This window comes from Bombus impatiens, unplaced genomic scaffold, assembly GCF_000188095.3.
Source record: "Bombus impatiens unplaced genomic scaffold, BIMP_2.2 scf_0203, whole genome shotgun sequence".
NCBI classification, from domain to species: Eukaryota; Metazoa; Arthropoda; class Insecta; order Hymenoptera; family Apidae; genus Bombus; species Bombus impatiens.
Window position 1 is genome coordinate 569,971 of NT_176622.1, and position 15,166 is coordinate 585,136.

Consider the following 15,166-nt stretch of genomic DNA (forward strand, 5'->3'; position numbering starts at 1 on the left):
AGGATGCCTGGCTGTGATATTATTATGCAATCTGCTAATGCAAACAATTCACCATCGTCGTTTTTTCTTCAACGTCGTCGTTGTAAAACAGTTCTCGTGTGAGGGACAGTTGAGAATCGCTTGAACGTACGGTAGAGCTTGCTCGTTCGTCTGGATTCATCGATTTCGTATAATGCAAATTCATAGGCTCTGCCCGCCTATTTATGATTTTTTATTCATTTAGCAGAAGTCGAATTGAATCGACAGTAGCACGTGCAACCGAATTAACGGAGATTTCGTCCCAGTAAATGGAATTCGGGTGTACAACTTCTTTAATTTCATTTATCGCGATACAAATAGGAAATCGGTGCGCGTGAACGCCGTATTCAATCGAAATGAATCGCCGGACGATAGAAAGAAACGCGAAGTAGAATCGAAGTTTCGCTTACGAAATATTATTCCCCGCTTTTCCATAGTTTACAGAGTTTTGCGTGTTACGCGCGTCCTCCTACCTCTGCGCGCTTTTTAATTTCCTGTAAATGTGTCGAGTTTCGCAGTCCTGTTAATCGTAAACGAAAATATACAAGATTAATGAAAAATATATGCAAAATATATAAATAATGTGTTATATATAAATATATAAATAATGTAAACGCATGTGCCATCGTATTTCACCGCACGACTATCTGTTTCTACAGAGATAGAACTTGCAGAGCGATCAAATAGCTTGATACTTCCACGTATTTTGTATATTTTGAAAAATATTGTCAAATATACAGGGTGGTTGGTGACTGGTGGTACAAGCGGAAAGGGGATGATTCTACGCGAAAAAGGAAGTCGAAAATATAGAATACAAATTTTTCGTTCGAGGCTTTGTTTTTGAGAAAATCGGCTTTGAATTTTGGCTCGGTACGCCTGCACTTTATCGCGTCTCGTTATAACGGATCTCACTGTAAAAATTTTTATTCTATATTTTCGACTTCTTTTTTCGCGTAGAATCACCCCCCTTCCGCTTGTACCACCAGTTACCAACCATCCTGTATATAGTCACGAGTAAAAATATACAGAAAGCGGTAAATATCAATAACAAAATACGTGCGATGTTAGTAAGAAATCCAATCTTTGCACAATGATATTGCGTTGTGACAGGAGCAGAAAAGAATAGCATTATCGAACCGGGGCAAATTGACACGATAAACAACAGATACGAACGATAATTAATTATCATCCTGCAACCAGTACTATTATAAATAGCACGGTGATATTCGTAATAACGCGTTCTTATATATTTTACTGTGGGAGCTGCGATAGATTGAAATATATCGCGCTATAAATTGGAGTGGGCAAGGCAATTAGGGCAAAGAAGGAGGAAGAAGCAAGGGGAATGTATAGAGGAAAGTTGGACTGAGAAATCAGGGGAGGAAATACGATAACAAAGAAGATATGGGGCAATACGTAAGATGTAGATTTATGTAGATAGATAATAATATAAATTATAAGGGATAGACGTGGTTAATTGTACGAACAGCTGATAGAGTTTAGATTAATTTATGATCGTTGTTCTGGTTTATTTTCTATTTGTTTTGTTCACGCGTAAGAGCATATTTTGTGTAACTTCGTTTTCTTGTAAATAGTATACATACCGCACCATAAAATTTCATTTTTCGTATTCTTTATCGTAGTACATGTTATCACATGTTACAATTTGCCAATTATACGCTGTATATCGTTGGATGGTTTACATTCACTTTAATCTCACTTTTCGTCGTTTCTTATCGTTAAACGTTGCTTAGCTCAAGTTCACGCAGCTAAGTGGTTCTATTTATCTTTACTTTCTACTTATTTCTATTTGTCTTTCACTTTTACTTAATTTACTTAATCAGATTTATATTTGCTTACCTTAAATACTTAACACTCGCGTTATAACATTTGCTCAAATATTATTTCGTTATCGTTATAATTAAGCAAGTACGCTGTAATTAAGTAAACCTACACTATACATTATCATTAACGCTTCTTGCATTTATCGAAAATGTTATAAAACAGTACCAATTTGTAATAGCTGCTATAGTTTGTCGCTTAGATCCGCAGCTACTTAATACTGTATGTGTACTTAAGCAAACGTGTACTTAAGCAAATGAGTGTTCGGTGTAGTCCTGTGTCCCTGAGCTTCTCTCGTTCGTTTCAGCACAATGCTCATATTTTCACTGTTTCTTGTACGTAATGAAGTAGTCTTCTTGCATCGTCTTCAGTTTATACCGCCACTGTCTCTTCCACTGTTTCTCTTCTCTTCTCTTCAAACGAGCTGCTCTCGTTTCTTCATATAGAACACCTTCCAGTAATATGTGTTCCGTGTTGTCTTCTTTCTACCTGTTGCACAATACGCGTAATTTCTTTTTCTCTATTTTTTCGTTGTCGTCTTAAAATATTGTACCTGTGCACTTTTGATAGATCCCTGATGAGTAAAAAATTATGAAACTCGATGCAGAGGTATAAAATGTACATATGTTTGTATCACGCAATTTTTGTTTCCTGCCCGGGGTTTTAATCGAGCCACAAGAATCCGATTATTTTCCGATTTTCCCTTACAACTCGTTGTAACGTCGATCGATCTTTTACCAAATGTTAGTCCTAACTGAAAGAAGTAACTTTTATCGGAAGACTCTTTTTAACGGAATAACGCGAGATCGGAAAATAAAGGGACCTCCGTGGGTCAATTTCACCCCGGAAGAGCGAAGTTATATCCTTTGCGTATCCTCGAAGCTGCATAATTTCCTGAATTTGCGCGTCCTTGTAAATCGTTAACATCGCCGAAAATCTATTAGTCCAAGAAATTATATATTATACAGGGTGGTTTGGTAACTGGTGGTACAAGCGGAAAGGGGGTGATTCTACGCGAAAAAAGAAGTCGAAAATATAGAATACAAATTTCTCGTTCGAGGCTTTGTTTTCGAGAAAGTCGACTTTGAATTTTCGCTCGGTACGCCTGCACTTTATCGCGTCTCGTTATAACGAATCTCACTGTAGATCGTTGTCTCGATGGAAAAATTAAAAAAAGAAATTTTATTCTATATTTTCGACTTCTTTTTTCGCGTAGAATCACCCCCTTTCCACTTGTACCACCAGTTACCAACCACCCTGTATATAATTATAATTAAATAATAATAAGAAGAAATTTAAGAGATTTGATAAAATCTCGTCTTATTTTAATACTTCCAAAATATTCAGTTTATTTTTTATTATATATAACTATAAATTACAAAACAATAATAAAATAACAATGACAAATATTTAGCGATGATCGTAAATAGTAAGCGATGATCGTCGGTGGCGGTGAACGTATAAACTCGCTCGCGTTCGTCGGGTAATTACGAGAATTGCTCGAGACGAGTAGGTTCTCAGGTGGGCGACGTTGTTTGTTCAGAAGCAACGATAAGTAGATTGTCCGGTTCACACTGTGTCGATGTCGACCTACATGTGGTACGTGAACTCCTGCGCAACAACTATCGTGACCTACATGACCGCGAACGTGTTAACGATCACTTGTTGCGAACGGAACTAATCTTTTCTTCGCGGCGAAAACGCGGAAGAGAAGTCGGAACGTTCGTGCCTGTAATACGGAGCATACACCGCTCTTCCATCTTTATCTTCCTTGCATTTATTAGATCCGTTGGCTTGTGGTTCGCTCGAAGTTTAAATTTGCCGCGCAAATATCACGCCTTCGATCTTGTCCCATCGTTGATCGTCAATTATATCGGAGAAGAAGAAATTTGCTATCGTAGAAATCGAAACATTCGATGTTGGCAAGATTTATGATAAAAATATCACGCTCTATTATTCGTGCGATTTTCTTGGGCGAAAATTTGGAAAAAATACCACGAAGGTTTGCGGTAAAATTAGTATTTGAGGAATCTTGACGTCTCCTACTTCATCCGAGAAATTTTTTAGTGCGTAAATCATATTAACGAGGTTTATAAACGAAGAAATTGCAAGAATTCCGCTGTAAGAGATTTTTTTGAGTCGCGAAATTATGCTTCAAAGAGTCATCCTTACGAGTCTGGAATAACGAAACAAGATGGTCCCTGAAAAAATGGAAAATAAGAATAACTTGCATATGATTCAACAATTTCGATTAAGTGTACGATACGTTGGGGAGGAATTAAACTTTTATCGTAGAAGGCGCTGTTTGATATGCACCGACCTAATATTCCGTTTTAAAAGAGCACTCGAAAGTCGTCGACGAAGGAAATTTGAAATTTCAAATTAGCGGATAATAAAAGCAAGGATGAGACCTGGTTTTTACATTCGCGAAACTTGAATCCGAAACTTTGTACGATCTCGAAACTCGCGAAGGAATGCTTACCTGTTTCTCCTCTTCTTTTTTCACGAAATATCCACCTTGCGAGCAATCGAAATTTTAATAAACCTGTCTCCTGAAAATCAAATTATTTCTTTGTCGTCGTAAACGATCGTGAGAAATTCTCGCGATCCAATCGATTAGATCGATTTGGATTACGATCAAATTATACGTTGTAATTAGTCGAATAAAGATAAGTTCTAGACAAAAAATTACCTTAGCAATCGACGTTGAAATAAATTAAGAAAAAGAAAAAAAAGAAATTCGTATCGTTGCAATATCCTTGTAAATTATTGCCATAAATCATAATTTATCTAGGCATTGAGAGTTCCCGATGACGAACATAGTACAAACGAGGATAGAACTACGGAAAGGTTATTCAAGGGCGATTGCTCTATCTACGAGAAACGTGATTAACGAGCAATTAGAGAGCGTAGTGTCAATCGCTAAAATTAACCTTTGCCTCGATTGAAGCGGGCTATATGCATACGTAGTTACCTGTTAACGAACGATAGAAAGAAAGACTCGATCTCGTCAGCCTAATCAGTTCATGGCCATTAGCCTGAGAAGTGGAAGCAACGCGGCTGTTCGATAATGCACGCCTCTGCGGTCTTCGACTGACACTCTAGCCACTCTAGAACAGTCTAGAACCTCTTTTTTCGTTCTTTTCATGCCTTATCTTTCACAGATTTTTCATATTTCGTTATTAACTTAAAACAGCGATATATATTTTAATAAATAGATTTACATATATATATATACACATAATAAATAATTATCGAATATTACATATTACTTATATTATAAATACATAGAAAATGATGAAGACACTTATACAAAAAAATGAGAATACATTTATATTCAAAGAAGAAGATATACACACAGTTATTCTTAAAATTAATGTTAAAATATGAAAGTTAATATGAATTACAAATATAGCGTGGAATAAATTACACGGGTAGATTATGAATATATAAATTATAGCGTAGAAATATATTTTACACGTTCCTGCGTCTCTCTGCGTAAACAATCATAAAGTAGCACGAGGAAAATAAAACTTTGCTGTGAAATTTGAGTATTTGGACACGAAGGACGATCTTTCAGGTCACGTGTATATGTATGTATGTATGTAAGTGTGTGTTTACGTATGCATGTATGTATCTGGAAGTTATTACGTGGCAACCTTCGATGCTCGAGCTTAAATTCGAGCCATTCGCGTAAAGTCCAGTGGAAGGTCAACCTTCCAGGCGAAATATGGAAAGTGAATCAAGTACGGCTGGAGGAAACGAGTTGGCGAGATGCGCTTACGTAACACAAATTATTGCCAGCCAACTCGACGTTGTGTGCATCGCTCAGGGAACCAATTTCCCTCGAGTTTAACCACGCTTCGGACAGATTCTTACACAAGGCGTTTTCAATGTTTCCCATCAAACTACATTTCAAGGAAGAAGAAATTTTATGGAATCGAGACATCGGAAATTCGTCAACGTTTACGTTTAGTAAAGTACGAACCCGGCGGAGAAGATTGAAAAAACGTAGAGGGATTAAGCTATCGTTACAAGTTTTTTTTTATTTAATTGTTTACATTCACAATTTGTCGAGTTTGGACATTTGGTAGAATTTTTTAGCTGTTAGATTATCATATGAGTGGCTACCGCCAGTGGGATACCATCTTCGTGTTTGTTAGGTTGTGTCCTTTGCGAGGTCTGCTGGATGCTTCCTTTTCAGTCTTCTATCCATGTTTCAGGTGTTGATCGTTTCCACAGCTAGCCGGTTTGGGTGTGTTCCTATTCTTTCTTCGTATTAGGTCATCCCATAAGTTCATGCTGTTTTTCGAGCGGTTATATATGTTATTTTTTTAAACACCTACGAATCGTTGTCTTAGGTATTTTCAGAACATTTGATATCTCTCGAACTGTCAAACTTCGTGATTTTTCAACAAGATCCGGAATTTTATCTTCGTCTGTCTGAGCAGGACGCCCGGAGCGTTCCTCGTCTTCTAAACAGAAATTCCCAGCTCTAAAACGTTGCAACCACTTCCTACAGGTGCGAGATGAAAGCGCATTTTCTCCGTAAACAGCATATATGTTTTTCGTAGCAATTGTTACAGAACTTCCTTTCCGAAATTCATATAACACGAGATGTCGAAAATGGATACGCATTTCACCCGTGATTTTTTACCGTTAGAAGTCACTGTGTTCGCTATATTACGATCTTATACCCACGAAAATCTGCTCTAGCCTGTTCTCGATCAGCTAAGCTCGAGTGCATTGGTCCCTTATCGCCGTATGTTTCTAAATCGACACATGAAATTTATGCGCAAAAGTCGACACGAACTTATGGGATGACCTAATATTTTCCTGCGTGTCTTCTAATTTCCTCTTTGACCGTTGGTACTCCCAGGTCCCTCCGTATATCCTCGTTCCTAACGTACCATGGGGCGTTTACTACTGTTCTAAGAATTTTAGCTTGCATTGTCTCTATTTTGGTTATGGCTGACTGCTGCTGTCCCCCATAGTGATATTCCATACGTCCAGATTGGTTTTATGATCGTTTTGTATATTTTTCATTTATTGTCTACGCTTAATTTGGATTTTCGACCTGTTAGCCAATGCATTTGTCTCCTTGTTGCCTGTATTTTGTCTATTATCGATTTAGTATGCTGTTTCCATGTGAGTTGTATTTCTAGGTGGAGTCCTAGGTATTTGACTTGTCTTGTTTGCGGTTCAATAGGATGTTTGGTGGTGTCTGTTCGTTACAAGTGACATTAAAATTATCTTTCACGATAAATTATCTCGACTAACGTCACGTAAATATAGATGCAGCAAATATAGTTGACCTTTCGTATTCTATAGCGCCAAGTCTCTTTTTTAACAATAAATTTCTTCGAGTAATTATTAATATCCGCACGACCATCCAATTTTTCATCATCGAGAAGATAGCTTTTTCAGCGAGTTATTGGTATTTGTACGGCTATCCGATTTTCCACCACTGAAAACATTGGATTAAAATAAGAACAAACAACCCGTGATAACCATGCACGTACCGATATCCAATGGATGGTACGAATGAAATTGCACATTCTAATTAACAGCCAATGTCGTCTTGTTGGGAAACGAGAGCTTGTTAATTAATCAATTTCGAAATAGTAACAATAACGACCGAGCAACAAATATGGCAACTGGCAAACTTTATAAAGGGAAGCGTGAAGCGGAATTGAGAGCTTTCAACAAATAGAGAGAAACAAAGAAGAAACGAGATATACCAAACACTGACACGTAGAAGATATACAGTGCGTCAGTTATTCACCGACTACTGTCAGAAAATTCGGAGAGGAGTTTTTCCAAAACATGCTGCCCCGATACGAAGTTTAATCTTGCAGAGTATTTTATCTTCTTTGGGGGGGAGGCTGAGGTTAATTCGTACAAAAATAAGGCACGTTTTTGTGAATTATTTATGACGACACGGTTAAAATCTCTTTATTAAAACCAATAGTACATTAAAGTGTGACATTCGAAGAATATTGCATAAAATTTTCACGAAGAAATATTAAAAAATATGGCAATGGCAGCGATTATTCGGACGTGTCTCGGAAAAAATCAAAGTTCATTCGTTAGGTAACAGTTTTCCCCGGGTAAAGCTGGGAGGGTTTTTCGAAATTTCAATTTTTCACTCTTTTCGAACACTTTGAAGGGAAAATTAGCCGATTTTGCGAAAATTTGCGGCTAATTTTCCCTTCAAAGTGTTCCAAAAAAGTGAAAAATTGAAATTTCGAAAAACCCTCCCAGCTTTACCCGGGGAAAACTGTTACCTAACGAATGAACTTTGATTTTTTCCGAGACACGTCCGAATAATCGCTGCCATTGCCATATTTTTTAATATTTCTTCGTGAAAATTTTATGCAATATTCTTCGAATGTCACACTTTAATGTACTATTGGTTTTAATAAAGAGATTTTAACCGTGTCGTCACAAATAATTCACAAAAACGTGCCTTATTTTTGTACGGATTAACCTTAGGCCCCCTTAAAGTCATTGCGATCTGATCATCCGTTTTCCTCGATCTTCTCGTCGTACGCGCGTCGCAACGAGATAATTAAGGAAAGTCTGACCACCAAAATTCACCAGGGAGTCGCACATCGACAGGCTCATCCATATTCCTATTAATAAACTTTCGCGCTTTCGAATATCGGATACAGAAAATTGACTGTTCCCTATTAAACTATGCGATGTGTATACCAAATAAAAATTATGTTAGGTCGTCTCAAAAGTTTCTTTTGCTTTATAATAATAGACGCAGGACATTTTTTTAGAATAGAAGAAAATTTATTTTGATTTGTATGATCGATTTTGTTCTATCGGAACAATAGCGTTAAAGTAATATCACACGTTTTATTAAATACAAAATTTATTTAGAACGGTATAACTATTTTACGTATAATATAACAACTTGAAATATTAACGAACAGCGCCCTATTCTCTTGTACTTGTAAAACAGGAATGAATTTGTTTTATTGCGCATTCATTCGTTCGACACATACGCGATGCGCTCGTTTCATGGCGTTTTTCTTTTGTTTTCTTCTCTTTCGTTCCTCGCTCGTACGATGCGCATGTACATACATCTATTTTCTGACACATACAATCACAAAAGACGAAATGTAACAAATATAATAAATAGAACAAAATGGATCGTACATAATCCAATAGAATAATATAAAACTATTATTTCCTTGTAAAAGAAACTTTCGGAACAACCTAATAGATAACACACGTATCACGTAATCGGATAAACATAATTGAACGATGGATTAAGATTTAGCTTCAGGGTATAAACTAAGATAAAAAAAAAATTGTACGAAGCAGCCACATACACAAAATCATTGCAATAGGCATAAGTATCATAATACAAATAAACGAATATAAATACGATACAATAACAATTAATCAATTTCGCTTTCTCTTTTCAACCAGCAACAATATTTATGCTAAAGTTAGCGTCTAAATATTTAGCAGAAGTTTCGTGATGAGTAATCCTCTTTGAATGCTACGAAACGCGATGAAAAACGCTACGAATGTTTCGAACAATCTAATTAAATACGTACAACGCTTTTTCCTTAATTCTACTTGTAGATTACGCTGCCGCGGTTGGGGCACAGAAAAGTTGGAATCACGTTGCATAACACGATCCCGCTGGATCGAGTATTTTTCCTGTGAAATATGTATAGGAGAAACGTACAACTACCAACTAGAGACGCTCCGATCAGCTGATTGTTTGCGTTCACTCTATAAACGAAGTAGAACGGACCGCCGAGCTCGTTTCCCGTAATTGACGTTCGAAAATCAAATTTAATCGCGCTCGAATTAATAAACGCCCACAGAGCCGTGTACCGTGAACGAGAGTACGTAGAATGCGATTAACGGCCGGGTTTTTTGGTCTAGAAACGAAGTGGCACGGACCGTTTGCGGAAGCGTTCTCTCGTTTCTCCATCGTTGCGCCTCTCATTATCATCCACCTTCTCCATATCGATAACGTTCCTAGTTACAACGCGTTTCGTGTTTCTCATGTTCCACTATATCTCTGATGATTCATTCATATATATATATATATATGTATATATACACGGTGATCCCCTGGCTGTGTGTAGTTAACTCAAACGCAGTACTGGCAATCGCGTCGAGGATCGTATACTCTCGTTTTCATCTTACGTACACGTACGTACTGTTGTTGATAAGTAGACTGCGGATTTTTCTGTGCTTTTGCGAAATTTAAATTAAAAAAAAAAAAAATAATAATACACGCGTATTTGTGGCGTAGAAAAATATACAAATTATTCAAAGCGACGATGAAAGTTACGACGAGCTTAGATAAAGAAACAAGTTTATAGTCGAGTTCTACTTCTTTCGTCGTATTCGTAAAAATTTCAATTTGCGTAAACATCCGCAGTTTATTCGTGTTGTTGCGTCTCATAAGTATAATTAATGGTATACTTCGATGCGGATACTCTATGGCTAAAATATAGGAGAGGAGATTTAAAGTTTATTGTGTCCAAGAATACAGTTTTAGGTACATATTCGCAATAAACGGTGAATTTTATGGCTAAAAAAAATAGCTGCACGGAAACTGTGAAGATATTTTGTCAAATATCGCGCAAGCGTACCGGCAATGTTAAATCTGTTAAATCTGTGCTAACTTTATCGTATGCTTGTTTACGATCGAATTATTTTCCTCTTAAGTCGTGCAGCTATTTCTCGTCCATAAATATAAATTTATGTTAATATTAAAAACGCTTTTAAATCGGATTGTCTTTCTTTAAATCATCGAGCTATGAAATTTCATCTACGAGCCAGATTTAAGTCGAATTATCCCTTCTTGAACCGCGAGGCTATTAAATTTAGTTTATTTTATAACTTTCGGATCAATGTTGAAGCTATTTTTATATCGAATTATCTTTTCTCAAACCATCGAGCTATTCAATTCCGTCTATAAACAGCTTATAAATTAATATCAATCTAGATTAATATTAACCTTGTAATCGATATCCAAGCTACTTTTATATCCAATTATCATCGAGCTATTGAACTTGATTATATCGTCTTTGAGTTAATTTGTCAAGAGGACGTGTCATGTACGTACATAGCTAAGTACACAACCAACGACGATTGCCAGTTTCTCGCAGTGTCTCGGTTCAGGAACTTGTACACGCGGTATCATTCATTCAATCGTGCCACTTGACAAGGTCGTGCTGTTTGACACGATCCGGAATCTCGGTCCTTCTTAAACATCTGTCACAATGAATTACAGTGGAATTACTCCGACCAGCCAGATATCGTTGTACTACATACGTCTCAATCGCTACATTGTTACGCAGTAACAAGATTACACAATAGCGACAATAAGGAGTAGTACGTGACACGGCATTTAATCGTCATCCTCGTCATCTCTAATGTAAGAAAGCCCCAGGAGGCTTTGTGCATTCGAAAAGGAACGTTTGACGGTTCAATTTAGGAGGAGAGAGCGGCAAGCATTCGAGGGTGACATAAATTAGTCCTTTTTCAATATCGCAGTTCGAAAGAAAAAGAAGTTGACCAGCTTCGAGTAGAAAATTGGGGACGATAGTTTGCAAAGATAACGATTTATCGCTTTGTAGATTTCTTTAGGAGCGTTCACAGACGATCCATATTATCGTTAACATTTGGGCAACGATCAAGTTGGCGACTAAGTGATTGCGGATTTTCCTATTAGGTGGTATCGACAAGATCCGCAATCACTTAGTTGCCAACCCAATAATATCGTCGAAATTTTCAACGTTTTATCGACGATATACGAGGTGTGCGGAAGTTTAGCGTTCAAACTTTGCCACTGTATTCTATAAGTAGAAATAAAACTGAAAAAGAAGTACGGAACGTAGAGCTTCGTTTATCGATACAAAGATGGTATGGATGTGCCATGGAATTTATCGTTGGATCGATTTTCTCTTATTTCTTCATATGCGATTTTCATTCGAGTGATTAATTTACGAACGAGGCGAACAGAACGAAAGTGAAACGATACATGGCGCGTTTGTCGTTGTACGATTGTGCATATACAGCGAACATATGTGCCTCGTATCAGTATCTACTACGAACGTTTATCTTGTTTTATCTTGTATTAAATTTAGAGGAAGAGTGTACATTGTACGTTTCTCGCAGTTCATAATTTCGTTGTAACTTATTAATCAAACGCTTATGCACTTTCTGCCGCGTGACATTTCGCTCTTATTTCTACTTATAGAACACACTGGCAGAGTTTCAACGTTAAACCTCTGGATATCCCGTATATTGATCCTCTGGAAGGTGTTCTACGCACGATAACGTTGAGAACGTTAAATATTAACGATAATATCGACGATGATATCGATCGGCTGAACGCTCGTTTAGAGTTATTTTTCGAAGAATTTCAATGTTATTTCGAGGATTTCGATTGTACGCGTTTTAAGTAGATACAGTTATAAAATTGCACGCTTTAAAGTTTGATGATTTTATCGCTCTTCCTTTGAGCACTAAATATTTCTAATCGTTATTTCATTGTTCAAATTTATTACGGTAAACGTTAATTTATGTATTATTTTTGTATTTATGTATTATTTAATGGAAGCGATTAATTTCTTACTCTTTGGTTCGGTTTTAACGTAACTGAATTCATTAATACGAAAGTTTCTGTTACTTTAGCTACGCAAAACACTGAGTCACTTTCGTATCCTGGCTCGATGCTTCGCGTGGACCAAGAAAATCCACTATTTCGCGACCATGACACATAGAAGAGGTATTTTTTGGTAGGATCGTCGATGCTGACGGACCTTGTTGCGTAGCGAGTTAACGGTACGCCATACCAAAAAAGGTCTTTATCCTCTGCCTTTTCTTTTCGTATAAATAAATTCGACAATTCTTACATTTCTTAAAAGAAAAAAAAAAGATAGAGAGAAGAAGGAAAGAGAAGGTCCACTCTTTCGTAGAAGGAAAGGAACCAAGCGTAAGAATCCTGTCTTTATGCCTTTTCATGAATCATCATCGAAACAGGGCAAGGCTTATTGTAATATCGAGTTGGCAACTAAGTGACTGCGGATTTTGTCATTAGGTGGTATTGACAAAATCCGCAATCGCTTAGTTGTCAATAGAAGCGTACGTCTTGGGCCGCTAGAGAATTTTTGCAAATTGTAACAATAATATTTAGATACGGAATTTCACGACATAATACTAGAATTATTGGAAGAAAATAAAAAATTTGTATCGAAAGAATCGAATTGAAAGACACGTAAGGAAACAGAAAATATACAAAAAAAGAACAAGCTTTTATACTTTTTTAATAATAAGTATGCAATGGGGATACTTGCACGCTCTACTAACGGTGATTCACTATCTAACAACGTGTAAAGAAAATACACTAACGTTGGAACACTTTGGTTATTTTGTCTTACGTGCCACGAGCTATCCTACGCGTATTAAGCGAACAACCGAAAATGTAACTTTAAACGTAATAAAGGCGAAACGTTCGCATCGTGAACATTAATTCAGTTCTTTGCTATTAAAGTATCCATAAGCTTTTTATCAGTTGGCAAATTTGAAACAGGCTTACGTTACGTTAGCATCGTTATTACCAACAATACCACGTCCTAATTACCTTGTTATTAATATTAATGCAATTAATATGTTATTTTACATTTATATTAATCGATATAACAGCACTGTGTACTGATTACATTAGTACTGTTATTAATAATAACGCCGATGCAGTGTAAACCGGTATAGTAACATTATCGTTAATCCTTTTAATCCGAGAAATTTCGTCGAACAATTTCCGTAAACGATTCTTTCGTCTATTCATTTTAATCAACGTCTATTAATTCCGATAGAATTTAGAAACCACCACTCGGCGTGCAGCTTCGAGATCAACGCCGAGTTCCTCCATCGCGTTTCATACATAAATAACTAAAACAAATAATTACGCAGCAAAATCACGAACAAACCTGCCCCGGATTCGATCAAACTAGATAGAACGTACATATACTTCGCTCGGACTCGATGCGAACGTACAGGACGTATATACAGGGTGGTTGGTAAATGGTGATACAAGCGGAGAGGGGGTGATTCTACGCGAAAAAGGAAGTCAAAAATATAGAATAAAAATTTTTTTATTTTTTTTTTTAAACTTTTCCATCGAGACAACGATCTACAGTGAGATCCGTTATAACGAGACGCGATAAAGTGCACGCGTACCGAGCCAAAATTCAAAGTCGACTTTCTCGAAAACAAAGCCCCGAACGAAAAATTTGTATTCTACGTTTTCGACTTCTTTTTACGCGTAGAATCGCCCCCCTTTCCGCTTGTACCACCAATTACCAACCATCCTGCATATACGTCGCGGACGATCGATAATAAAGAATCGATAATTATCGTTATCGCGAATAGTAATACCGTGCCTTAGCACGTTTATCAACGAATCACGATATTAAAGCGATACACCGTAGCATATACCGTTTGAATTTCGCAATCTGACATTTTTTTCTCTCTTTCGGCCGTTCCTTGTCTCTGACGTCACCAGTTGCAATTTCGATATGAACGAGTGCGAGAGTTTCGCAGGCGGAAAGGGAGCGGTTACGTGACGTTTGTTCCGGCATCTCGATTAAGGTTGGTCTCTAGAGCTTGGAAAATTGCGACATCGTTCGCAGAGGCTGAGACCGAGCGTCGCGTCGCGGGGCGCCGTCGTGCATCCAGGTGCAACTGGTTACAGTCAGGAGAGCATGACCGGCCAGTGCGAATAACTGTATCAGATTTTTTGTGTATCTGGACTTCTCACTTTGTCAGAAGATTTAATCGAGCCGTGCTAAACTTTCCCGCCTCGTGTACGTCTCTCCGGTCTGCCAACTTTCTGCGAGAGCTTGCTGGTTTTAACGGAGGATAGGACATTCCTTGGTGAGTCGTTAGAAAATCGCTTCTTTTTTTTTCTTCGTTGATTTATTCAAATGTAAATGGTACAAAGATATTTCGGGATACCTTTTGTTAGAAAGTAATCAAGTTTCACGGCGAAGATTTCCAGTTTCTCCGTGATTCTTTCTTGACAAGCGTCTTTTCAATTTTTCCAATTAACAATTTTTCGCGAATTATATAGCTGAGTCCTTTTTTTCGTTTACTAGAACGAGAATCGACTCTTACACTTCTATGTAGGAGTTAATCTTGTCTGACATATTCGCTTACGTAAGTCTGATAATCTTTTAGGAACGATGCGCGATCTTTGTTAGAAGGAAGAACGAAATCAGTCGATGGAATTTCGTCGGAATAAATTCCTAAGAGAAGC

The 15,166-nt window shown here is 37.2% G+C and overlaps 1 protein-coding gene across 6 annotated transcripts in view; it reads left to right on the forward strand.

The window, feature by feature from the left end:
• The window catches only part of LOC100743134, a 45,600-nt gene that overhangs the window by 22,023 nt on the left and 8,411 nt on the right, over positions 1-15,166 (forward strand). Inside the window, exon 1 of one of the 6 annotated variants that reach the window (XM_012383211.3) lies at positions 1,408-1,434. The exons of 3 other annotated variants lie outside the window; for them this stretch is intronic. In XM_012383211.3, the coding sequence (XP_012238634.1) occupies positions 1,423-1,434 (12 nt within the window). In that variant the 5' untranslated portion in view covers positions 1,408-1,422. Of the gene's footprint in view, positions 1-1,407; positions 1,435-9,990; positions 10,048-14,558; positions 14,785-15,166 lie in introns of those variants that run through there. 2 more of the 6 variants (XM_012383214.3, XM_024366209.2) reach the window with 2 other exon arrangements.